At 45.5% G+C, this 26,823-nt stretch overlaps 1 protein-coding gene across 3 annotated transcripts in view; it reads right to left on the bottom strand.

The window, feature by feature from the left end:
• Positions 1–26,823, bottom strand: part of r3hcc1l (R3H domain and coiled-coil containing 1-like) — a 315,233-nt gene that overhangs the window by 15,015 nt on the left and 273,395 nt on the right. Inside the window, exon 7 of one of the 3 annotated variants that reach the window (XM_073027037.1) lies at positions 14,154–16,867. The exons of the other annotated variants lie outside the window; for them this stretch is intronic. Coding sequence (XP_072883138.1) covers positions 16,815–16,867 — 53 coding nt within the window. The 3' untranslated portion in view covers positions 14,154–16,814. Of the gene's footprint in view, positions 1–14,153; positions 16,868–26,823 lie in introns of those variants that run through there. 3 annotated transcript variants of the gene reach the window in all.

Here is a 26,823-nt window from a genome sequence, read left to right as displayed (position 1 = left end):
TCACAAGTGAAGAGAGAGTAGAGGAGTGGGCACAGTACACACCCCTGCGGGGCACCAGTGTTCAGGGTTTGGGGGGGGGGGGTTTGATCTGCACTTGCTGGGTACGATTAGTGAGGAAGTCCAAGGTCCAATTACAAGATGACGAGATTACTAGATTGTGGAGCTTAACAATCAGCTTGTTCGGTAGTAAAGTTCGGTGTTAAAGGCCGAGGTGTAATCAGTGAAAAGCATTTTGTGCTCCAGGCATTCCACGACAGTATGAAGGGTGATAGAAATGGCATCTTCAGTTGATCTATTTGCCTTGTAGGCAATGTAGTGCTGGTCCAGGGTATCTGTGATTACGTCTCATGACCGATCTTTCCAAGCACTTGACAACGATGGGAGTGAGTGCCACCGGTCTGTAGTCATTAAGACACGTTGCCACTGACGTCCTGGGGATTGGTAAGGCAGTTGCTGCTTTGAAGCGTGCCGCAAGCATAACCTGAGACGGCGAGCAGTTGTAAATACGCACAGAACCTCCGCCAGCTGGTCGGTGCAGACCCTGAAGACCCAACTGGGTACGCTGTCTGGTCCCAATGTACAGTTCCTGAAGACCCATCTGGGTACGCTGTCTGGTCCCAATGTACAGTTCCTGAAGACCCATCTGGGTACGCTGTCTGGTCCCAATGCGCAGTCCCTGAAGACCCATCTGGGTACGCTGTCTGGTCCCAATGTACAGTTCCTGAAGACCCATCTGGGTACGCTGTCTGGTCCCAATGCACAGACCCTGAAGACCCATCTGGGTACGCTGTCTGGTCCCAATGTGCAGACCCTGAAGACCCATCTGGGTACGCTGTCTGGTCACAATGCGCAGACCCTGAAGACCCATCTGGGTACGCTGTCTGGTCACAATGCGCAGACCCTGAAGACCCATCTGGGTACGCTGTCTGGTCACAATGCGCAGACCCTGAAGACCCATCTGGGTACGCTGTCTGGTCCCAATGTACAGTTCCTGAAGACCCATCTGGGTACGCTGTCTGGTCCCAATGTACAGTTCCTGAAGACCCATCTGGGTACGCTGTCTGATCCCAATGTACAGTTCCTGAAGACCCATCTGGGTACGCTGTCTGGTCCCAATGTACAGTTCCTGAAGACCCATCTGGGTACGCTGTCTGGTCACAATGTACAGTTCCTGAAGACCCATCTGGGTACGCTGTCTGGTCACAATGTACAGTTCCTGAAGACCCATCTGGGTACGCTGTCTGGTCCCAATGTACAGTTCCTGAAGACCCATCTGGGTACGCTGTCTGGTCACAATGTACAGTTCCTGAAGACCCATCTGGGTACGCTGTCTGGTCACAATGTACAGTTCCTGAAGACCCATCTGGGTACGCTGTCTGGTCACAATGTACAGTTCCTGAAGACCCATCTGGGTACGCTGTCTGGTCACAATGCGCAGACCCTGAAGACCCATCTGGGTACGCTGTCTGGTCACAATGCGCAGACCCTGAAGACCCATCTGGGTACGCTGTCTGGTCACAATGCGCAGACCCTGAAGACCCATCTGGGTACGCTGTCTGGTCCCAATGCACAGACCCTGAAGACCCATCTGGGTACATCGTCTGGTCCCAATGCGCAGACCCTGAAGACCCATCTGGGTACATCGTCTGATCCCAATGTGCAGACCCTGAAGACCCATCTGGGTACGCTGTCTGGTCACAATGCGCAGACCCTGAAGACCCATCTGGGTACGCTGTCTGGTCACAATGCGCAGACCCTGAAGACCCATCTGGGTACGCTGTCTGGTCACAATGTACAGTTCCTGAAGACCCATCTGGGTACACTGTCTGGTCCCAATGTACAGTTCCTGAAGACCCATCTGGGTACGCTGTCTGGTCCCAATGTACAGTTCCTGAAGACCCATCTGGGTACGCTGTCTGGTCCCAATGTACAGTTCCTGAAGACCCATCTGGGTACGCTGTCTGGTCACAATGTACAGTCCCTGAAGACCCATCTGGGTACGCTGTCTGGTCCCAATGTACAGTTCCTGAAGACCCATCTGGGTACGCTGTCTGGTCACAATGTACAGTTCCTGAAGACCCATCTGGGTACGCTGTCTGGTCCCAATGTACAGTTCCTGAAGACCCATCTGGGTACGCTGTCTGGTCCCAATGTACAGTTCCTGAAGACCCATCTGGGTACGCTGTCTGGTCCCAATGCACAGTCCCTGAAGACCCATCTGGGTACGCTGTCTGGTCCCAATGCGCAGTCCCTGAAGACCCATCTGAGTACGTCGTCTGGTCCCAATGCGCAGACCCTGAGGACCCATCTGGGTACGTCGTCTGGTCCCAATGCGCAGACCCTGAAGACCCATCTGGGTACGCTGTCTGGTCCCAATGCGCAGACCCTGAGGACCCATCTGGGTACGTCGTCTGGTCCCAATGCGCAGACCCTGAGGACCTTTCTGAGTACGCTGTCTGGTCCCAATGCGCAGACCCTGAAGACCCATCTGGGTACATCGTCTGGTCCCAATGCACAGTTCCTGAGGACCTTTCTGAGTACGCTGTCTGGTCCCAATGCACAGACCCTGAAGACCCATCTGGGTACATCGTCTGGTCCCAATGCACAGACCCTGAAGACCCATCTGGGTACGCTGTCTGGTCCCAATGCGCAGACCCTGAGGACCCATCTGGGTACGTCGTCTGGTCCCAATGCGCAGACCCTGAAGACCCATCTGGGTACATCGTCTGGTCCCAATGCACAGACCCTGAAGACCCATCTGGGTACGCTGTCTGGTCCCAATGCGCAGACCCTGAGGACCCATCTGGGTACGTCGTCTGGTCCCAATGCGCAGACCCTGAGGACCTTTCTGAGTACGCTGTCTGGTCCCAATGCGCAGACCCTGAAGACCCATCTGGGTACATCGTCTGGTCCCAATGCACAGTTCCTGAGGACCTTTCTGAGTACGCTGTCTGGTCCCAATGCACAGACCCTGAAGACCCATCTGGGTACGCTGTCTGGTCCCAATGCGCAGTCCCTGAAGACCCATCTGGGTACGCTGTCTGGTCCCAATGCGCAGACCCTGAAGACCCATCTGGGTACATCGTCTGGTCCCAATGCGCAGACCCTGAAGACCCATCTGGGTACATCGTCTAGTCCCAATGCGCAGACCCTGAAGACCCATCTGGGTACATCGTCTGGTCCCAATGCACAGACCCTGAAGACCCATCTGGGTACGCTGTCTGGTCCTGTTACGAACCCCGTAACTGGGTCACTTACCAGCAAAGATAGAGAGGTCCTTTGAAGTCTGATGATACTATTTTTAACAGTATTTATTGGTAAAAATACACAAAAATAATATCAATGCAAATATACAGATAATATACGTCGTCAATACTAAATCTAAAAGTGCGGGTATAATAATAATCAATAAGAAATAAGCTCTATCGTTGTCTAGGGGATAAATTTATTGTCCGATGGAAATATAAAAGTCACTCAGTTCATGCAGGCTGCAGCCTTTGGGGACCGCTGTATTTCAATGGTTGGAGAGAGAGAGAGATTTGGAGAAAAACTTGCCGATTCCTTTTATGGTTTCAATCCGTTGGAGTCTCATTAGTGTGGCCGTTCACTTGTGGCCTCTCCTTTAGCTAAGCCGTTCTCCTGTGGTAAGCCCGCCAACCCTGGCAAGGGAAGGACGCACACGAGCCCCACCGGCTTTCGCTATAAAACGCTGTCACTGGATTTCCAGCGTTTCTCCTGGTGCGTCTAAAGGGGTTGTTCCCCAGACCCTCTTTTATCCTCACTCACGGGGTCTCAGATGTCAATCAGGTTGAGATGATGCAATCCCTCAACCAGCCCACTCTGGTCGTCCCCTGAGGGGCTTCAATGAATAGTACAGTACTCAATACACAATTCCATCTCCAGGAGACAATGGCCGTTATCAGTGGCTTTGTTTCACTGAGGCCAGGACACATTCCAAACCTTGTGGATTCTCTCTCATTTCCTGGGTCCCAGACCCGAATTAATAGCGATCTTGCAATTCTCAAAAAGGAGGGGGGCGACTTTGTACCCTTCGGCCCCTCAGAGTTGTGGCACATTCGTAACAGTCCCAATGCACAGTCCCTGAAGACCCATCTGAGTACGTTGTCTGGTCCCAATGCGCAGACCCTGAGGACCCATCTGGGTACGTCGTCTGGTCCCAATGCGCAGACCCTGAGGACCCATCTGAGTACGTCGTCTAGTCCCAATGCGCAGACCCTGAGGACCCATCTGAATATGCTGTCTGGCCCCACTGCTCTGCGTATATTGACATTACAGAGTACTCACCTCACCTCATGTATGTTCAGTGTTGGTGTAGTTCCTCCGTCTGATGTTAAGGTCCTCATCACTGGTTCCTTATCATCCTTATCAAAGTGAACAAAGAAGTTGTTCAGATCCAGTAATGCCTCCACCCCTGTCCTTCACCATTCTTTCACCTCATCTCCTTGCCTGCCCATTGCCTCCCCCTGGTGCTCCTCCCCTCTTTTCTTCCTTCCATGGCCTTCTGTCCTCTATCAGACCCCGCCCCCCTTCTCCAGCCCTGTATCTCTTTCACCAATCAACTTCCCAGCTCTTTACTCCATCCCTCCCCCTCCCGGTTTCACCTACCACCTCTCCCCTCCCCCCACCTTTTAAACCTACTCCTCATCTTTTTTTCTCCAGTCCTGCTGAAGGGTCTCGGCCTGAAACGTCGACTCCATAGATGCTGCCTGGCCTGTTGAGTTCCTCCAGCATTTGCTTTGGGCAGGTTCTGTACCTCACTGCTGTGTCTCGAAGTGGAAAGGGTGAGCAACTTCAAGCTCTGGGTGTCGATATCTCTGAGGACCTAACCTGGGCCCAACTTATCAATGCAGCTACAAAAAGCAGGCAAGGCAGCAGCTATATTTCATTAGGAGGCTGAGGAGATTTGGCATGTCACCAAAGACACTCGTAAACTTCTACAGACGTACCGTGGAGAGCATTCTGACTGGCTGCATCACCGTCTGGTATGGGGGGGCGGGAAGGCTACTGCACAGGATCGAATTAAGTTGTAAACTCACTCAGCTCGATCGTGAGCACTGGCCTTCGTAGTATCCAGGACATCTTCAAGGAGAGATGGCTCAAAGAGGCAGCGTCCATCATTAAAGAACCCCTTCACCCAGGACGTGCCCTCTTCTCATTGTTACAATCAGGGAGGAGGTACGGGAGCCTGAAGGCACACACTCAGTAATTCAGAAACAGCTTCTTCCCCTCTGCCATCTGATTTCTGAATGGACATTGAATCCACCTTACTACTTGTTTATTTCTAATTTTGCACTACTTAGTTAATTTAACCGTTGTATATATTTATTATAATTCACAGGTTTTTTCTGTTACTATGCATTGCAAAGTACTACTGCCACAAAGACAACCAATTTCACGACGGTGATCTTAAACCTGACTTTGATTTATCCATGGATTCTGGTTCGGGAATATGTGGATGGTTTTGCTGGTGAAGGCATTACCTGCACCAATTTGATGTAGCGTTTAACTGTGGATGTGCACTCCTGAATGCCTGAGTTGGGCAGAGCCTGGCGGGCAAACGTACTCCAGTCAGTACTCCTGAACCATCTTGAAGGCTGGGGATGGCTCCCTCAGGCCACAGCATCACTGTCCTGGAGGTAGGTTCCTCCTTCCTTCCCACTGGCATCAGACAATCCCAGATGAGAACATGGAAAGGCCCTATATGTACCTGTGATATTGGTGCACATCTGGTCCAGTGTGTTATTACCCCTTGTAGGGCAATTGACATGCCGATGGAATTTAGGGAATAAGGTTTTAAGGCTGGCAGATTAAAATAGCCAGCTATACTGAAAGTGCCAAAGGACAATCAGCCAGTTGTTTAACAATAGCATCACGTAACTGAGCTAACGCTGACTTTGGTGTTGGCTCATGGAGGTACTGTAGATAAACTGCTGTAATGTAAATAACTGTGATTACTCTCAGTAGGTGAAAGGGCCTGCACTTTATCATTTGATATTCCAGGTTGGGACAGCAGGACCCACAAAAACTGCCCTCATGCGTTAACCCTTTCATTCATGGTGCCAATCCGGTGAACCTCCTCTGGACCCTCTCCAATGTCAGCCTATCGTTTCTTAGGTTAGGGGACCAAAACTGCTCACAATTCTCCAAGAGTCGTCTGACCAATGCCTTATAAAGCCTCAGCATTACATCCCTGCTTTTGTATATTAGCTCCCTAAAAATGAATGCTAACATTGCATTTGTCTTCCCTATCACCGGCTCAATCTGCAAGTTAACCTTTAGGGAATCCCTAGGCACTTTGCACCTCTGATTTTTGAACTTTCTCCCCATTTAGAAAATAGTCCACGCCTTTATACCTTCTACCAAAGTACATGACCATGCTCTTAGCTACACTACATTCACCTGTCACTTCTTTGCCCATTCTCCCGATCTAAGTCTTGCTGCAGACTCTCTGCTTCCTGAACGCTACCTGCCCCTTAACCTATCTCCGTGTTGTCCACAAACTTGGCCACAAAGCCATCAATTCCTTCATCCAAACAATTCACATACAGCATGGTCCCAACACTGACCCCTGTGGAACACTACTGCTCACCAGCAGCCAACTAGAAAAGGCTCCATTTCTACCCACTTTTTGCCTCATGCCAATCAGCCAATCCTCTATCCATGCTAGTACCTTTCTTGTAAAACCATGGGCTCTTATGTTGTTAAGCAGCCTTATGTGTGACACCTTGTCAAAGCCTTCAGACAATCCAAATAAATAATGATTCCCCTTTGTCTATCTTGCCCACTATTTCCTCAAAGAATTCCAACAGATTAGTCAGGCAAGATTTCTCCTAAAGGAAACCATGACCATTTTATCGTGTGCCTCCAAGAACTCTGAAACATCATCCTTAATAATAGACTTCAACTTATTTCCAACTATTGAAGTCAAACTAACCAGCCTACAATTACCTATATTCTGCTTCCCTCCCTTCTTAAAGAGTGGAATGCCATTTGCAATTTCTCATTCCTCTGGAATCATTCCAGGATCGAGTGATTCTTCAAAGATCATTATTAATGTCTCCACAATCTCTCCCATACCCGTTTTCATAGATGCTCCAGCATCTTGTGTGTGTCGCTGTGTATTTCTATAGTTCCTTTTGTGGCTTCAGACCATTGCAAAGCTTTTTACAGTCAATTAAGCTGTAGCCAGCAATTAGTACTCAACAGAGCTCCCACATTGAGATATTGACCAGTGATACTGACTGACAGGAAATAATTGAGCAGGTCGCTGGGGAGAGCTCCATTGCTCTTCACTGAAGTGGGCCTATGGGATGCAATGAAAAGAGAAGGGATCAGCGTAACCTTTATTGCTGCACAGGGAAGAGTTCACTGCCTGGATTTCTGTGAAGCGTGTAGTGCTGGATTTTAACCCACACCCTTCTGACTCAGGTGAAAATTCAAACATTTCTCCTATTCAGGGCTGGTCCAAGTGCTGTCAGTTCTAAAGCAGCCAGGGTGGGTGTTGGGTACAGCACAGGAATCTAGATGTGTGCTGAAAGGGCTTTATTGCCTTAAACTAGGGGCAACTTCATCTGCCAGGTGGTGATAGCAGGTAGTGCCACTGCCTCCAACAACCCAGGTTCTAACCTGACTCCTGGCGGTGTCGGGGTGGAGGCTGCACGTTCTCCCTGACTTTGGTCCATTTCTCCCTGTGACCACGTGGGTTCCCCATGGGAGCTGCAGTTTCCTCCCACATCTCAAAGGCTCGTCGGCTGTTTTGACCCCTGATACTGGACAGCAGACTCTTGAATGAGACCTCTTGTGTGATAAAACGGACTTCTGACTTCCGCAGTAGATGGATCAGTCCGAGTCAGCAGGGATTTATGAAGGGAAAATCATGTTTGACTAATCTTCTGGAGTTTTTTGAGGATGTAACTATGAAAATGGAGAAGGGAGAGCCAGTGGATGTAGTGTACCTGGACTCCCAGAAAGCTTTTGATAAAGTCCCACATAGGAGATTAGTGGGCAAAATTAGGGCACATGGTATTGGGGGCAGAGTACTGACATGGATTGAAAATTGGCTGGCTGACAGGAAACAAAGAGTAGTGATTAACGGGTCCCTTTCGGAATGGCAGGCTGTGACCAGTGGGGTACCGCAAGGTTCGGTGCTGGGACCGCGGCTGTTTACAATATACATTAATGATTTAGATGAAGGGATTAAAAGTAACATTAGCAAATTTGCTGATGACACAAAGCTGGGTGGCAGTGTGAAATGTCAGGAGGATGTTATGAGAATGCAGGGTGACTTGGACAGGTTGGGTGAGTGGGCAAATGTATGGCAGATGCAGTTTAATGTGGATAAATGTGAGGTTATCCACTTTGGTGGCAAGAACAGGAAGGCAGATTACTATCTAAATGGAGTCAAGTTAGGAAAAGGGGAAGTACAATGAGATCTAGGTGTTCTTGTACATCAGTCAATGAAAGCAAGCATGCAGGTTCAGCAGGCAGTGAAGAAAGCTAATGGCATGCTGGCTTTTATAACAAGAGGAATTGAGTATAGGAGTAAAGAGGTCCTTCTGCAGCTGTCCAGGGCCCTGGTGAAACCCCACCTGGAGTATTATGTGCAGTTTTGGTCTCCAAATTTGAGGAAGGACATTCTTGCTATTGAGGGAGTGCAGCGTAGGTTCACAAGGTTAATTCCCGGAATGGCGGGACTGTCATATGTTGAAAGATTGGAGCGACTGGGCTTGTATACACTGGAATTTAGAAGGATGAGAGGGGACCTGATTGAAACATTTAAGATTATTAAGTGATTGGACACACTGGAGGCAGGAAGCATGTTCCCGCTGATGGGTGAGTCCAGAACTAGAGGCCACGGTTTAAGAATAAGGGGGAGGCCATTTAGAACAGAGATTCGGAAAAACTTTTTCACCCAGAGAGTGGTGGATATGTGGAATGCTCTGCCCCAGAAGGCAGTGGAGGCCAAGTCTCTGGATGCATTCAAGAGAGTGTTAGATGGAGCTCTTATAGATAGCGGGGTCAAGGGATATGGGGAGAGGGCAGGAACAGGGTACTGCCATGATCACAGTGAATGGCGGTGCTGGCTAGAAGGGCCGAATGGCCTACTCCTGCACCTACTGTCTATTGTCTATTGACCTCACAATCGACCCCGTTATGATCTTGAACCTTGTTGGCTACCTGCATGGCACTTTCTCTGTAGCTAATTGCTCTTTATTGTTATTGTTTTACTTTGTACTACCTCAATACATTGTTCTAATGGATTAATCTGTATGAACAGTATGCAAGACAAATTTCTCACTGTATCTTGGCACATACAATAATAGTAAACTATTTCCAAAAATATCGACAGGAATTTAAGATGTATGAGAGGGGAGAGGGGAGGGAGAGAGGGAGGGAGGGTGAAAGAGTGGGAGGGGAAGTGATGGAGTGAGGGAGGGGGAGAGAGGGAGAGAGAGGTAGCTAGAGGGAGAGAGAGAGAGAGAGAAAGAGAGTGGGGGAAGGAGAGGTAGCGAGACAGACAGACAGCGAGGCAGAGAGGGCAGAGCAAAAATAGAGAAACAGGAAGAATCAGTTAATTACTGGGACGTAAGGAAGGAATATGATTAATGGGATTACTCCTCAATCACAATGTCAGATACGAGCTAAGAGTGTATGCCCTTGTCATAATGGCAGAGGTCAAAGACCCAGTGACCACTTCCTTCAACACTTGACCAATCATATTTGGAGGTTTACCCTTATACCCACATAATAATGGATAATGGTTCATCAGGATTAATCATTGCTTTATTGCTGTCACCCGATTAAGGATTGTGGCATGTAACCAGATACTCTCTGGGTTGCATAGAAATTTCCAGAATCAGTCTGCAGTGGCTGTTGAAGAAGCGCACTTCGGAGTACTGTTTGCATTTCATGTGTACAATGGATGGCCTGCAGAGAATTTGCTAAGAACTTTTTCCTGACGCTCTAAAACATATTACTCCATTTTAGTAATATTCCAACTCAGATATAACTTATTAAGAAAATTTTCAGACCAGAAAATACTGTGCCAACTACTGAGAGTTTCAATATGTTCAGAGTCGCTCCTGACCGTTGGACCTTCCTGATGCATTATGTTAAAAGCTTCCAAGCACACTATCACGGTTCAAGCTGCTCACAACATTTCTCTTTTATCATCACTGCAAATCTCTTCCATTGAAATATATTAATTTTTAAATCGGTGAAGTTAACTCCTGTGATCATCAGTCACATTCTGGAGACGCAAGAGGCTGCAGACGGTGGAATCTGGAGAAACACTCACAATCTGCTTGAGGAACTTAGCAGGTTGGGCAGCACCTGTGAAGGGAAATGGACAGTTGACACCCTTCTGGACTGAATGATAGAGAGGAGATAGTCAGGGTAAAGAGGTTCATGGAAGAGCTGGCAGGTGTTGGGTGGATCCAGGTGAGGTGATGATGGAGGAGGGGAGAGTGGGAATAGTGACAGAGGCAGGGAGGTGATGGGTGTATCCAGGTACGGAGGGATGATGGGTGGATGAAGGAAGGGAGAGAACAGTGACAGAGGATAAGAATCAGAATCAGGTTTATTATCACCGGCATGTGACGTGTATTTTGTTAACTTAGCAGCAGCAGTACAATGCAATACATAATATAGAAGAGAAAAAGAAAAAAAAAACCCCAACAAAATAAACAACTAAATCAATTACAGTTTATGTATATTGAATAGATTAAAAATTGTGCAAAAAAAGATATACTGTATATTAAAAAAGTGAGGTAGTGTCCAAGGGTTCAATGTCCATTTAGGAATCAGATGGCAGAGGGGAAGAAGCTGTTCCTGAATCGCTGAGTGTGTGCCTTCAGGCTTCTGTATCTCCTACACCCAATGGCAACAGTGAGAAAAGGGCATGCCCTGGATGCTGGAGGTCCTCAATAATGGACACTGCCTTTCTGAGACACCGTTCCTTGAAGATGTTTTGGGCACTTTGAAGGCTAGTACCCAAGTTGGAGCAGACTAAATTTACAACCCTCTGCAGCTTCTTGCGGTCCTGTGCAGTAGCCCCGCACCCCCCCCCCCCCCCCCCCCCATACCAGACAGTGATGCAGCCTGTCAGAATGCTCTCCACGGTACATCTATAGAAGTTTTTGAGTGTATTAGTTGACATGCTAAATCTCCTCAAACTCGTAATGAAGTATAGCCGCTGTCTTGCTTTCTTTATAACTGCATTGATATGTTGGGACCAGGTTAGATCCTCAGAGATCTTGACACCCAGGAACTTGAAACTGGTCACTCTCTCCACTTCTGATCCTTATGTGAGGATTGGTATGTGTCCCTTTGTCTTACCCTTCCTGAAGTCCAAAATCAGCTTTTTCATCTTACTGATATTGAGTGCCAGGTTGTTGCTGCGGCACCATTCCACTAGTTGGCATTTCTCATTCCTGTATGTCCTCTTGTCACCACCTGAGATTCTACCAACAATGGTTGTATTCAGCAAATATGTAGATGGTATTTGAGCTATGCCTAGCCACACAGTAGAGCAGTGGATACACAGTAGCGCACACCCCTGAGGAGCACCAGTGTTGATCATCAGCGAAGAGATGTTATCACCAAGATTGTGGTCTTCCAGTTAGGAAATCGAGGATCCAATTGCAGAGGGAGGTACAGAGGCCCAGGTTCTGCAATTTCTCAATCAGGATTGTGGGAATGATGGTGTTAAATGCTGAGCTATAGTCAATGAACAGCATCCTGACATAGGTGTTTGTGTTGTCCAGGTGGTCTAAAGCCGTGTGGAGAGCCATTGAGATTACATCTGCCGTTGACCTATTGTGGCGATAGGCAAATTGCAATGGGTCCAGTTCCTTGCTGAGGCAGGAGTTCAGTCTAGTCATGACCAACCTCTCAAAGCATTTCATCACTGTCGATGTGATGTGAAGCAAGTGAGAGGTTGAAACTTCTGCCCATAGCAGTGAGAGGTTGAAAATGTCCTTGAATACTCCCGCCAGTTGATTGGCACAGGTTTTCAGAGCCTTACCAGATATTCCATCTGAACCTTCCGCCTTGCAAGGGTTCATTCTCTTTAAAGACAGCCGGACATCGGCCTCTGAGACAGAGATCACAGGGTCTTTAAGTGCAGCAGGGATCTTCACAGCTGTGGTTATATTCTTCTTTTCAAAGCCGGCATAGGCGGCGTTGAATTCATCTGGTAGTGAAGCATCGCTGCCATTCATGCTATTGGCAACCCTGCCAGAGTTGTCGCGCATCCTATGTCAATGGGTGGATCCCTGTAAGGGGGATAGTGATAAGTCTGGGAAGTGATAGGTGGAGATGACAAAGAACTGCAGATGGAGGGACCTGATAGGAGAGGAAGATGGAGCATGAAATCAAGAGAAGGAGGTGGGGAGGGCAGATGGGAACAGTGGGGGTGGAGTGAGGGGCTCTTTGCAGAAGTGTGCCATTTATAGGAGCGGGTGAAGAAGGTTTTGACGTGTGTGGGAAGAACTAGATCAAGAGGAGAGAGAAATGGGACGGAGTGGTGGGAGGGGGCAGGGGAGCAGATTACCTGTAACGAGTAATTTCCAGTCTGCTGGGAGAGGTGAAGACTGCATTGTTCTTCAGCAGCTGAGTGTGGTGTCTCTTGGCTGGGTGTTTATGTCAGAGTCAATGTTATGGAGTGCAAAACAGTTGAAACTGGTTACAGGGGTGTTAGCAAGCAAACGTCAGCACTGAGCCAAGTACAGAAAGATTGGGATAGGTGACCTGGAGCTTGGTCGAAGAGCTAGGAAAAACAGAAGAACGAGAGATGCGGGTGGGTTTAGGGAGACACCAGTTGGAGTTCACCATGTCTGGAGATCGGATGCCCAATGATGTAGTCAGTAGGTTTGAGGCCAAGGACTGAAGGTCAGTCTTGGAGGTGGCCTGTCCTGGGGTTGGAGGCCTGTCTGTGTGTGTGTGTGGGAGTCATAGAGCACTACAGAATGGAAACAGGCTCTTCAGTCCATCTAGTCCATGCCAAATTGTTATTCTATCTAGTCCCAACAACCCACACCTGGATCACAGCCCTCCATGTAGTTATCCAAACTTTTCTTTCGGCTGGTTTCAGGAAGGGGCTTGCTTTGCAGTTGTTGTTTCTTTTGTTACTGTTGTTCTGAGGACACCACGGTAGTGTAGCGGTGAGCACAACGCTATTACAGCTTGGGCCCTTGAAGCTCGTAGTTCAACTCAGGTGTCCTCTCTAAGGAGTTTGTATGCCCTCCCCATGAATGCATGGGTTTCCTCCGGTGTTCGGGTTTCCTCCTCAGTCCAAAGACCAGTTAGAAGGCTAATTGGTCATTGTAAATTGTCCTGTAATTAGGTTTGTTGGGCCAGAAGAGGCTTTTCTCTGCTGTTTCTCCAAATAAAGTACAATCAAACTAATATTGTAGGCATGCTACGTTGGCGCCAAAAAGTGTGGCAACACTTGTGGTTCTTGGGTATTTTGGTTGTTATCGTAAACAACACATTTCATTGTCTGTTTCGATGTACATGTGATAAATGAATCTGAATCTAAATGTGTTTCTCTAAGCTTGAAATAGTTCTGTAATGAGCATTTCACTATGTGGAAGGTGACCCTGCCTGTCAGGGGTTCCCAACCTGGGGCCCAAGGACTGCTCGGTTAATGGTAGGGGTCCATGGCATAAAGAAAGTTTGGAGGTTGAGAACCCCTGCTATATATCATTAATATTGTTGTAATTCTCTACCTAGGAGGACGATACCTTGAGATCCCCATGTTTGTCAGTCCCTGGGGCTCCGTAGATCACTGATCCTTTTACTGAGGCTGTCCTGCAGGGACAAGGACCACTTCCTTCCATCCTGGTTACCGATGAGGTCAGCTGAGGGGCCACAGACTCAACTGCAGCAGTAGCGTAGCTGTTAGCATGTTACTGCAGCTTGGGAAATTCCGGAGTTCAGAGTTCAATTCCAGTGCTGTCTGTAAGGGTTTCCTCCAGGTTCTCCATTTTCCTCCCACATACCAGGTAGGTTAATTAGTCATTGTAAGTTGTCCTGTGATTAGGCGGTTTGCTGGGTGGTGTGGCTCATTGAGCTGTTCTGCGCTGTATCTCAATAAATAAATAGATCTGACTTCAGAAAATCAAAATCATTACTTTATTTTTTTATTTCACCATTTTCTTTTCTTTTTGAAAAAAAGGATTAGGTATATACAGCAGTTTCATTTAAAACTAAATAAAAGTTTTGACATCTCTTCAATATTTGAACAGATTTCAGTTCAAAGCTGTTTGTGGCAATTTCATTGGCTCCAGAGCTAAATAAATTAATAGCACACTTAAATTTACATTTCTTTAAAACTGCAAATCTGGCAAAGTTGCTCACAATGACAAGTTGTCTAAGTGGGGCTCAGGATAGAAATAAAACAGGAAGGAAACTAGGCAGAACTCTGATTAAAGAATGGAATTATGGAGGCCTAAGTTATAAGGGAGGTGACTGTAACCGGATCAGAAGGATTTTAGAAAGATATGGAAAAATAGAGATTTTAAAATGACAAGTTAGATTTGACTTGCGTTCTGACGCCCAGATTTTTTACAATCAGTGCTTGAGGCTTTATCTTACACATCAGTAACTTTTCACTGAGATTGAGTGCTGAGCTGGTGTGGCAGTGAAGGCAATACATACAGACAGAAACTCTCTTTGGCCACTCACTGTTGTGAAATGACTGGATGTGTCCACAGCAACACACTGTGACCCAGACCATTTGATATTTGGCTTGTAAGACGCAATAGATTATAGAAGGAAGATGTTGATGTAAAAATAAATCTACTTAAAATGGACTTATTCCGCCACGGTAAAAAAATAGTCTGTAAGATGGTGAAATAAGTTGGACACAGTACTGCCAGTGGAATGTGGTCCTGCTTCTATGAGTAACTTTAATGGCTATGGAAGGAGGATGGGGTGGGGGACAGGACAACCTGGCTGCAGAGTGCAGTCCAGAGTTATGAAAGTGGATTTTGGGTGAAACCAGTCAGAAAGTATTTGACTTCCTCTGACAGTCCATTGGTTAAATATACTCATCTACTATTGTAACTCTAGACATTAATCCAAAGTTGAAGTCCCTGATCTGAAACACAAGCAGTGAGGATGAGTCTGAAATCAAACGGCAATCTTGAAATCATTTCATTTCCCTCATCGCTTTGCTCTGTACTTTATATTGTGCTACACTTTCTGGAGGGCAATGGATTTGGACACTTGCAATGAGAATCCCATATCTCACTCACTATAATATGTGATGACATTTTAACTTGGCTATTAACGGGTTTAAAGTAAATACTTCCATTAAAAAGTAAATGGGCGGGTTTGGAACATTCATAGGAATTTGTGTGTGACTATAGCAGTTCCAAATTTTAAACCATCTAGCAGTGAACTGCAGTAATTCCCAAAGGTGGATTAACATGTTACCTCTTCCTACACTTCCTCCCCAAACCCCCCACCCCAGACTCTGAAACAAAATACACACTTGCAGGTTAAAGATGATGGGAGGCAGGATAATTTCAAAGACAGATTTTTGGCCACATTCAATCAGACAAACTGGCCTTGTGCCTTTTTCTGAAACATTAAGCTACTGACTGAAAGCCTGCTTGAGAACGTTGCAGTGGGAATATTCACAGATGATAAAGATTAAGATGGGATCACCTCTGTCAGATAATCAAAAATAATTGCAGACGCTGGAGATCTAAAATAAAAACAGAAAATGCCGGAAAGAGAAGGAACATGTCAAGTTGAAGACCCTTGTCCAAGCTAAGAAGGAGACAAATGAAATTACTAAGAGCTGTGGGGAAGTGTGGGAATTTCCTTTGGGAGTGGAGGATGTACCCATCCTGACCTGCCGGGCACCTCTTCCTTGTCTGCAGTTTGCAATTCCTTCATTCTTTTGTCTACGTTCTCACTCTCTAAATGTTTCCATTCACTCACTGACTAGACAATCCTGTTTACAGCTTACCCCACTCTTGGTCACCCTGTTTTTTTCCCTATCAGACATACCCCACCCCACTCTTCCTGCTGTTTTATGCTGCATTTCTTTCCTTTTCAGTTCTGACAGAGGACCTGAAACATTAACTCTTTTTCTCTTCTCACACACGCAGCCTGACCAGCTGAGTATTTCTGTTTGTTTAGAAGTCCAGGAGGTGGAGTGGGGAAGAAACTTCCTGTTTGAAAGGGAATAAACAAACACTTATAATACTAATGTGCTCTCCTCATTCCCAATAAACAAATGCTCTGCAGAAGCAAAGGTTGCAGACGTAGCTACAACATAAGGCAGTGAAACAGTGTAAGTGTTGTATGACTGCTGGGAAAAGGGCCAGTTATCCCATCCATCTCAAAACAGATTGTGATACGGACTTCCAACTGGTTCTCGACTAATTTCATCTAATTGATACAAAACCTGTGAGTCAGTGTAATTGCTGCTTAGGGGATGCATGAAACAAATGGAGTTTGTTGTTAGCTGAAATCCAACGTTTAAACTTCTACAGTTGCCACTACATAAAACACTGATACAAAAACACCCCTGCTTCGAAATAAATCTCAACAAACGTACAACTCCCTCAGCTGATTATGCCTCATAATCACATTTTGTATAATATACAGAAGGTCTTCTCATGGGTAGAAGGAGGAGTGCACACTTCCATCCAAAACCATAACCCTCCAACCACTGGTACGAATGTAAGAGTCTGTGGAGAGGGGCTTAGCTTTCTCCTTCTTGAAGTCAGGCTCCCCATCTGCTGTGCTCTTTGGTGTGTGATTTCGTTCTTGGGCTAATTTCCTTCCCAGGCAGCCTCTATTTGCTTTGCTGCAAGCAACTTTTGCTCTGCAAATGAAAAGAATAAATCGATTTAAGTGAACTTTACACTGAACTAAGCAGCCATTCAGCCCAATGTTTGTAAGCTGTCTCTTTGCAAGAACGAGGGGGGGGATCTCATTGAAACACATCAGATATTGAAAGGCCTAGATAGAGTGGATGTGGAGAGGATGCTTCCTATAGTGGGGAGAGTGGACATCAGAGGGCACAGCCTGAGGAGAGAGGAACATCCATTTAGAACATAGATGAGGAGAAATTTCTTAAGCCAAAGGATGGTGAATTTACGGAATTCATTGCTACAGATGGCTGTGGAGGCCAAGTTATTAGGTATATTTAAAGTGGAGGTTGATAGGTTCTTGATTAATCAGGCAGAAAGCAGCAGAATGGGATAGAGAAGGATAATAAGTCAGTCAAGGCAGACTCAGTAAGCCGAATTCTGCTCCAGTGGTTTATTGTTTGAAGCGTAGCCCCGCCAGTTGTACTTCCGGCTCTTTTCACACAATGTTCCTTCTCAAGCAGTTACTCACTCTCCGCTGAACACAGTTTATTTTAATTTTGTTTAGAGATACAGCATGGTAACAAGCCCTTCTGACGCAATGAGCCCATGCTGCCCAATTAAAAGATAAAGATTAGCTTTATTTGTCACGTGCTTATCAAAATGTACTTGGAATGTGTTGTTTATGTCAATGACCAAGGAGGTGCTGGGGGCAGTTCACAAGTGTTGCCACACTTCCCATGCCCACAGTTTAATAATCCTCTTTGGAAAGTTGGGAGGTAAGCGAGGCAGCCACATGGTCACGGGCAGAATGTACAGTGTTACGCTGTTACACTACCATCCAGCCCATGCACACCATGTGACCAATTAACCTACTAATCTGTATGTCTTTGGAATGTGGAAGGAAAACACAGGAAGAATATACATACAGCAGCGGAATTAAACCCAGGTCGCTGGCACTGTAATAGATTGATGCTAATTCCAGTGTCCAAGCTTGTGCGTTCCTTCTCCTATGCGCATAGGTTTCCTCTGGGTGCTCTGGTTGCCTCCCACAGACCAAAAGACAAGCAGTTAGTTGGTTACTTGGTCATTCTAAATTGTCTTGTAATTAGGCTAGGCTTATGTGGGTGGGGGTTGCTGAGTAGTGTGGTTTGGTAGCCCTGAAGGGCTGTTGCATGCTGTATTTCTATAAAATAAATAAATAAACACAATTTGCTGCTCGGAAGTAATCTTCCCATCTCTAGATTTTGCCAATGTACTTAACTCCGTGTGCTCTGCTATGGACCTTCCTGCCAATAGAACAGGCTCATCCTCTGTTCATCTCTCATGAATCGAAGCTTTCAGTAAATCTCCATCCTTAGAACATAGAACAGTAGAGCGCACACACTAGCTCTTTTGCGCACAGTGAATGACAATTTAATGACCACAATGTCAATCTTCTCAGCTTGACGAGGATCACTCTGGATCTTGTCTCCCCATACCCCTGGGATCACTAGTAAACCTTCTCTGCCGCCTTTCGAGTCTGCGACACACTGCTTGAAGTGGGCTAACCAGGGATCTGGCAATTTATAAAGGTCTGTAGCTCATAACGCACTTAATAATTAGTGACATTTTTTCTATTTTGCATGTGATCATCACTGAAGATGGCTGTTAGAGAGTTGTACAGCACAGTGGGCTGGAAATTTGCACTCACGTTCTGAAACAAGAGATAAGATAAAAGTGTATTTATCCTGAAGGAAATTATTGTTGCAAGATTGCTCAGTCAGAAATATATACTTCAAAATACAAAATGTAAGCATTGAGGTATTGAAAAGAATACAAGATGTGCATTAAAAAGTAACAGTGCAAGATAACGATGTGCAATGAAACCATATACTTATACACTTAAGGAGGAGGAGTTGTAGAGACGTATAGCCACAGGGAGAAAGGATCTCCTGTGGCATTTAGTGGTGCACCTCGGTGGAATCAGTCTGTGACTAAAGCTGCTCCTCTGTTTGTCCAGTACGTTATGGAGGGGGTCAGATGGATTGTCCATAATGCCCTGTAGCTTCCCCTCAGACACACCACCAGGGAATCCAGTGCCACCCCGAGAACAGAACCAGACTTCCTGACAAGCCTATCGATCTTCTCGGCATCAGCTGTTCTCACCCTGCTGCCCCAGCAGACTACAGCGTAGAATAGAATGCTGGTCACCACTGAGTTGTAGAACATCTGCAGCACAGTACTTGTCGCTTGTACAGAGCCCCTGTAATTTTAGTCCAGTCCAGTTCATTGTCAAGGTGAGTTCCCAGGTATTTGTAGCCCCAGATGACTTCCATATCCATTCCCTTCATGGAGATGGGAATGCAGGGTGTATTCCTGAAGTCCACCACCAACTCCGTTGTCTTAGTGAAGTAGAGCTGCAGGTGATTCAGCCTACACCACTCAACAGAGTTGTCCACCATTCTTCTGTACTCAGATCAAATCTCATCAAGGAATCTAAGGATCTTAAATTCAGTTAAATAGATAATCTGCAGTAAAATGGAAGAATGAATCATCTTAATTATTAACGGTATTCATCAAAGGTTACAGAGAGAAGGCGGGAGAAGGAGATTGTGAGGGATAATAAATGAGCTATTATCAAATGGCAGAACAGATTTGATGGGCTGAGTGGCCTAATTATGCTCCTATACAGTATTTTATGGTCTTATGATCTTTCCGTGACCCTCTTCATTTAAGATATTTCACAGTTTGTCAACTTCTGTAGGTATATGTGTTGTGTGTTGTTGGTACTGACTCCTGAGGAACACTTTTCATGCATGGTTAAATGACAATTAAACTTGAATTTGAACGCTCCTGATCAATCCTCAGTTTACTTATTTCTCCTGCAGCCAAAACATCTTTCAATGCTTGAGATTCTCAAGGGTGTTGCTACGATTCAACAGCTTGGATTATAAGGAGAGAGTGGGTAAACTGCGACATTTTTCCACTGGAGCGCAGGAATCCAAGGGTGAACTTACAAAGGGGCATAGATAAGGTGACAGTCAAAGTCTTTTCCTTATTGGAAAGGAGTCCAAAACTATAGGGAACAGGTCTAAAGTGAGAAATGAAAGATTTAAAAGGGATAACCCACAGCAGGGTGAGTACATGGAACGAGCTATCAGGGGAAGTATTAGAGGTGGGTACCAATAAGATATTCTAAAGGTATTTGGACAGTTATATGAATAGCAATGGACAAGAGGGTCTGGGCCAACTCAGGCAAATGGGATTGGCTCAGTTTGGCAAATTTGTCAGCACAGATGATTGGCCTGAAAGTCTGATACCATCCTGCACAGCTCTACGACTCTTAAGTTCTGCAAATATTCACTCACTGAGCATCCACATTTCCTACTGGTAGAATGCAGGGTTGCTGGCAAGACCTACACTGTCAATGCCTCCTAACCTTGGAGAAGGTGCTGGTGAACTGTTGTCTTAAACTAGTGCAGGTTCTTTTGTTAATGTGCTCCTAGCTGGCTTGAAAACCTAAAAAACAGTTGCTAAAAAGCTTAAGTAAAAGCAGCAAATGCAGGAAATACTCAGGAGATCAGGCAGCGTCTGTGGAGAGTTATGGTCTCAGGTCAAAGTCAGGCAAAGAAAGATGGTCACCTGAAATTTCATTCAAAGGGAGTGAATACCTGGGGTTGAAGATTCAGATTTATTTGTCACGTGTGCATTGAAAGCTACAGTGAAAAGTGTCGTTTGCGTTAACAACCAACAGGACCTACGGTGGTGCTGCACATTCTGGCAGCACCAATGCATGCCCACAATGTTCAGCAGAACAACACAAGCAACAACAATGAGAACACAACAAAAAAACAAAACAAGCCTCTTTCCCACCCACTCACACATCCTGACAGGCCACCAACCCCAGGACAGGCTACTTCCGGGTCTCCAACCTACAGTCCCTGGCCTGGAATAGCACTTGCACACATTGGCCTCCAACTTTCCAAATACACTATCAGAGTTCAAAGTAAATTTATTATCGAAATATGTATACCACTCACAACCTCTGAGATTCATTTTCTTAAGGCAGCCACAAAATGATAAAACACAACAGAACTCATGAGAAACCCCACACCACAAAGACGGCAGCAGTGAGAAGAGATGAGAAGCATTGAACACCTGTTTGTTTTCTGTCCTCCTTGTCAACAACTTTAATCCTGCTTGACACTTTAAATCGGCCCGGAGTAATGGAGCCAGCCATGGGTTCGTGTTCTGCCATTAGAAATTGATGCTATCATCCCCAGCAATGGCCACACACTCTCCGACCTCAACAACGGCGAATCACCCAAGAGATCACAAAAGCACCAGATTGTTTAGTTGGCTCAAAAATACATCCTTAAAAGGGAAATTACAGGGGGCAATTGATTGCCATTTAGAAGTATACTTAGAAAAAGAGTATCTAGTTGATTTGTAAGCTGTCTGCAACATGTCGCCGTTGGTCACTGACACAATCTCGCAAATTCAGTGATGATTCTATTTCAGTCCTAACTGTTTAAACTTTATCAAAATCGATGCCCACTGTTTCTAGACTTGGCAGGCAGAAGGAGCGCTTTGACAGAGTAATTGGCCATCAGTTATCTCACTTTTGAAGTGTAGAGCTGCCATTTGTTTTTCTTTCTTTTGGCATACTGCAGTTTGGCAACTCACTATATTGGGAACAACATGTGTGAACTGTGCCAAGTTCTTTATTGAGCCATAAAATGTGAAATATGTACCTTATAAAAACATCTTGGGTATTGCTGAACTCATACAGAAAGCAAACAATGCATTAAACCATAGTAAACACATGTCAATATCACTCTCTTTAAACAGTCACCAAGAATCCATATCATAATCAACAAAACTCCAGGCAAATTATGTAGCTCAAGATTGTGGAAGGTCACCAGGGATGGTCAGCTGTTAAATGCTGGTTTAGGGGTGCATAAATATCAAATCAAAGGCCGAAAAGAAAACCTCTTGATGTTGAAGAGAGATTTATTTAGAAATACAGCAAGGTAATACATCCTCCCAGCCCAACAAGCCTGTGATGCCCAGTTACACCCATGTGACGAATTAACCTACGAACCCACACAATCTTTGGAATGTGGGAGGACACCGGAGCATGTAGAGAAAGCTGACGAGGTTACAGGGGAACACACAAACTCGTTACAGATGGTGGCAGAATTGTACCCAGGTCACTGGCATTGTAATAGCATTACACAAATCAAAATGCAGGGAGGGACTGGGATTTGACAAATGATATAGTTCAATTGGAAAGGAAATGAATGAATTTATTTGGATTGTGGCTTGGAATGAAAGCATCAGGGCAGGTGGAAAAGATAGTCAACTATAGGAAAAGTTTAGAAGAATATGGGCTGAACGTGGGCATCTTGGTGTGAACAATTTTGTCCATTGGGTCCGTTTCCGTGCTATGTTAATCTATGACTCTAATTTATGAAAATTGCTAAAATTCTTTTATAGATCACACACAGATCTATTGTGAATTCAGTTTAATTTTGGGACTTTGTAGGGAATGTATGTCATCATTCGGTCACTTTTGTACAGTCAGTAAATATTCCATTTATTCTTCAGTGTTCACTAGATTGATGTGTTGCACAGGATGTTTTAGTGATGCTAACATAGACCACCTGTTGGGCATGTACCCAGTTATTAAGTTTCAGCCATAGAGTACCTCACACAGAAACAAGCCCTTTGGCCCATCTAATCTGTGCCAACCTGGTGTTCTGTGTTGCACACTTGGACACAAAAGAGACTTCCAGGCATGCAGAAGTTTAAAATAACGTCTTTATTTACCTTTCTGGAAATACCGGAACAGAAGCGCATCAGCTTACCATACATGCTGCGGGTCCGTTCTCAAATACTCTATGACATGCGCACTGCCGTCCCCCAGGACCCCTCAGCTGCCCCCAAGTGCCTGTATAAGCTTTGCTCCTCATGACCATCAATTAACCTACTAAAATATTACCCATGCTAGTGCAACTGAACATTAATCAAATTGTAATAAACAAAATAACAAACCAAAACAATAAAAATAATATGACCATCATATAAGAAAATTAGGGGGGTATCAAGTGTCCATTAATATGCTCCACATTACTATAGATCCCACATCTGCCTACTCCCATCTACCTGCACCGGGACCACAGCCCTCCATACTCCTCCCGTCCTTGTACCTATCCAAACCTCTCTTAAATGTTGCAATCGAACCTGCACCCACTATTTCTCCCGGCAACTTGTTTCACACTGGCATCACCTTCTGAGTGAAGTTGTTCCCAATCAGGTTCCCTAGAAAGCGTGAAAGGTTCACCTTTCACACTTAACCTATGAACTCTAGTTCTGGTCTCACCCGACACAAGGGGGAAAAGCCTGATTGCATTAACCCTATCTATACACCTCATAATTTTGTATACCTCTATAAGATTTCTCCTCATTCTCCAGCGCTCCAGAGACTCCTTTCCACCAATGCATGGATCTTCTGAACCCAACAGTGCTGACCTTTTTATAAAGATCACCTTCCTCCACCTGAGGCAGTCATTTATACAGTAGCTTCATCAGCAATACAAATTGATATCAGGGAAGGTGACCAAAAGCTCGGTCCAAGGGATAGGTTTTGAGATATAGGAAGATCACAAGCTCCTGTTGGACACTGCTATTGTGGAATGCTGCTAGTCTGATTCACTGATTTATTGGCAGATGGTGGGGAAGCTGCGTGGCCTCGGTTGTAGCGAGGTCTAGGCTTCAAGCCACGGTGTCATCTGTTTACAGCTGCCCAGCAGAGAGCTGTCAGAGCCAGGGCACTTCACTGGAGGCTGAACTCCGTGTTTGCTCTGCAGAAGATATGCCGTATTGTGTTCATTTGCAGAGTGATAAATGTGTTGCTGCAACATGGACTCAGGAACTTGGGACTATTTTTTGTGTGACTGCATTTTACTGTTATCCTTTATGTGTTATATGTGCCTTATGACTGTCAGTACTACGTTTTGCACTTTGGCCCTGGAGTACTTTGGCGTTTGGCTGTATTCATCGGCATTCATGTATGGTTGAATGGCAATTCAATTTGAACTTGACCTCAGGGAAGGAATTCCAGAGATTCAAGGCTTTGTAGCAGATGATGGTGAAATTATATTATCGGGTGATCAAAGGGCCATAATCAAAGTAGAACAGTTAATCTCGGAGAGTTAGAGAAGGACACTGATGCACAGGATTAGAAAACCCTGCAGAGGATTTTCAATGTACCCAGCTCCATCATGGGCATAACCCTCCAACCCTCCCTATCATTGAGAACATCTTCAAGAGGCAGTGCTCAAGATGCCAGCATCCTGGAAAGACCCTTACCATTCAGGATACAGTATGCTCTCTTCTCATTGCTGCCACCAGGGGAGAGGTACAGGAGCCTTAAGACCCACACTCAACATTTCAGGAACAGCTTCTTCCCCTCCACCATCAGATTTCTGAATGGTCCATGAACCCAGGAACTATTTTGATCTCTTTTTGCACTATTTATTTATATAATTGTATACACTTGTGTTGTAATTTACAGTAAATTTTATATATTGCATTGTACTGCTGCAGAAAACAACAAATGTCACAACATAAATACAAGAAATTCTGCAGAGGTTAGAAATCTTGAGCAACATACGCAGAGTGCTGGAGCAACTCAGTAGGTCTAGGAGCATCTCTGGAGAGGAATGAACAATCGACATTTTGGCTGAGACCCTTCATGAGGACTGGAAAGGAAGGGGGAAGAAGCCAAATTTCACTGCATATGTCAGTGATAATAAACCCGATTCTGATTTTGAGGAGATAGGGAAGGACTTGGCCATGTCAATATGAGACGAGAGTAGTTTCCAGAAATGCTGAAATAAGAAAGACTCTTGGTAAATGCCAGTACTTCTGAGAAGTGATAAATGTGTTGCTGCTATCAGTACGTGTTAGGAATAGCAGAGGAAGACCACTGCAATCCAAATGATGAAGGGCATATGTGGTTGGTTTAAACAAGCAAATCCAAGGAATAGCCTGGCTTAGAACATTTTAAAAAAACACTGAATTCTTTCTGCATGATTTCACTCTATAAATATTAAGACTCTCTGATTGAGGCAATCAACGGCCCCTGCACGGCAGACTAAATGCAGGTGTTCAGCTCTCCTCTCCTGATGAAACAAGCCAGTTCTGTGGTGAGGCGCACGTCTTGAATGAAAGCCAGCTGGCGCAGGGAAGATCTGCCGTCACTAATGCAGTGAAGTTCATCTGAAAGACCCCATGGGCCTACAGGTCTGCCAGCGCGGTCAGGAGTGCAGCCAACTTGCCGCGGAAGGTTAGTTGTCAGACAACTCAACTCTGCGGCCACACTGGTTCACACACAGGCTTTGAGAGGCAGCTTCAGTAGCAGGAACAGGCTGCAGATGGGATGGAGTACAGCAAAGTCACAAGGGTGGAAGTGGACAGCCTCGCTGATGGAGAATGATACCAAATCCATAATATCAGCTCCACTTCCACAGCAGATCTTCACAACAGAGTTAAGATTGACATGATCCAAGCAAAGGGTGGGTTAGTGGGAACCAAGAAAACATACTCAAAAATGAAAGAAATTGAACTGGGTACCTGGGCATGGGCAACTAAGGCAGGTAAACTGGGACAAGATTCAGTTCGGCTCTCAGAACGATGGAGCATGGTGAAGCAATGGAAGGGCTCCTCATGCTCTTACAACACGAGCCCAAAAAATTCCTTAAATTTTAAGATTGAAACACAACTGTGAAAGAAATCAAAATTTCTTGTGCTATGTTCCATGAAAGGCCAGGTCACGCCTGATGAACACAATGAGTTAGGACAAGCTCGACATGCAGTAATAGTGCAATCACTTGAGCTGCATATGATGTTCTCCTAAGGGGATGTCTATTGGTGGGTCCTCAGGTGGCTGTAAAGGCCAACCCAGCATATTCTGGAGCAGTGTGGCAAAGAATAAGTGGTGGCTGTAATTGGTGTTTGGGTCTTTTGATTGTTCAGTCTTTTCTTTTGCAGCTGCTACTTGTTCTCTGTGGCACAGCAGAGGTCATTCTCACGTAGAGCAGCTATCCCTTGACAAGGTTGCATAAAGATTAAAAGCAGCCCATAAACATCTGAAATGTTCATTTCCTCCACATACTGGCACACTGTGACTGCCACGTACCCAACTACAAAATACACTGCTGTTATCCGCTTCGGTCACTCCCATGCCAACACTCAGCATCACTAATGATACCACAAACAGATTCCCCTCCAAGCCGCATGCCATTCTGATTGGGAAATATAGTTGCTAATTCTTGCTCGTCACTGAGTCTCCCTACTCAAAAGCAGTGTGGAAACACTAGCACTAGGTCTGTAGTGTTTTGTGATGACTCTTCAACATTTTCTCAGAGGCAATCAGAAATTGTCAAGGTATGGAGAATAAAAAACACTTAGCAACATATATAAAATGCTGGAGAAACTCAGCAAGTCAGGCAGCATCTATAGAGGAGACAAACAGACCACCCCTTGAGCCGAGACCCTTCATCAGGAATAGTTATGATGAAAGGTCTCAGCTCTAAACATCAAACTCCATATACGCTGTCTGACAGTGAGTCCCTCTAGCATTTTGTGTGTGTGGTTTTGAGTTTCAAGCATCTGCAGAATCAAAGGCTCATTTTATTATCAAAGTATACAACTCTGAAATTCTTCAATTCTCCGGGTAGCCATGAAACCAGGAAAGAAAAGCAGCACGATCATCAACCCCCAAATCCCACCTCCCTGCAAAAAAACCAAATGAAAACAGAACAGGCACTTCAACCCCCCAACTCCCTCCGTACGCGCAAAAAATGAACAAAACAGATCAGGCACATCGACCCCTTCAAATCTCTCCTCTTCCACAAAAATTGAGAAAAATGGATCAGATATATTGACCCCCCCCCCCCCCCATCCCTCCTTCTCTGGTGTT

Source organism: Hemitrygon akajei, chromosome 23 (assembly GCF_048418815.1).
Source record: "Hemitrygon akajei chromosome 23, sHemAka1.3, whole genome shotgun sequence".
NCBI classification, from domain to species: Eukaryota; Metazoa; Chordata; class Chondrichthyes; order Myliobatiformes; family Dasyatidae; genus Hemitrygon; species Hemitrygon akajei.
Note: the sequence above shows the minus strand (reverse complement) of the source record. Positions and strands in the feature narration are given on the sequence as shown.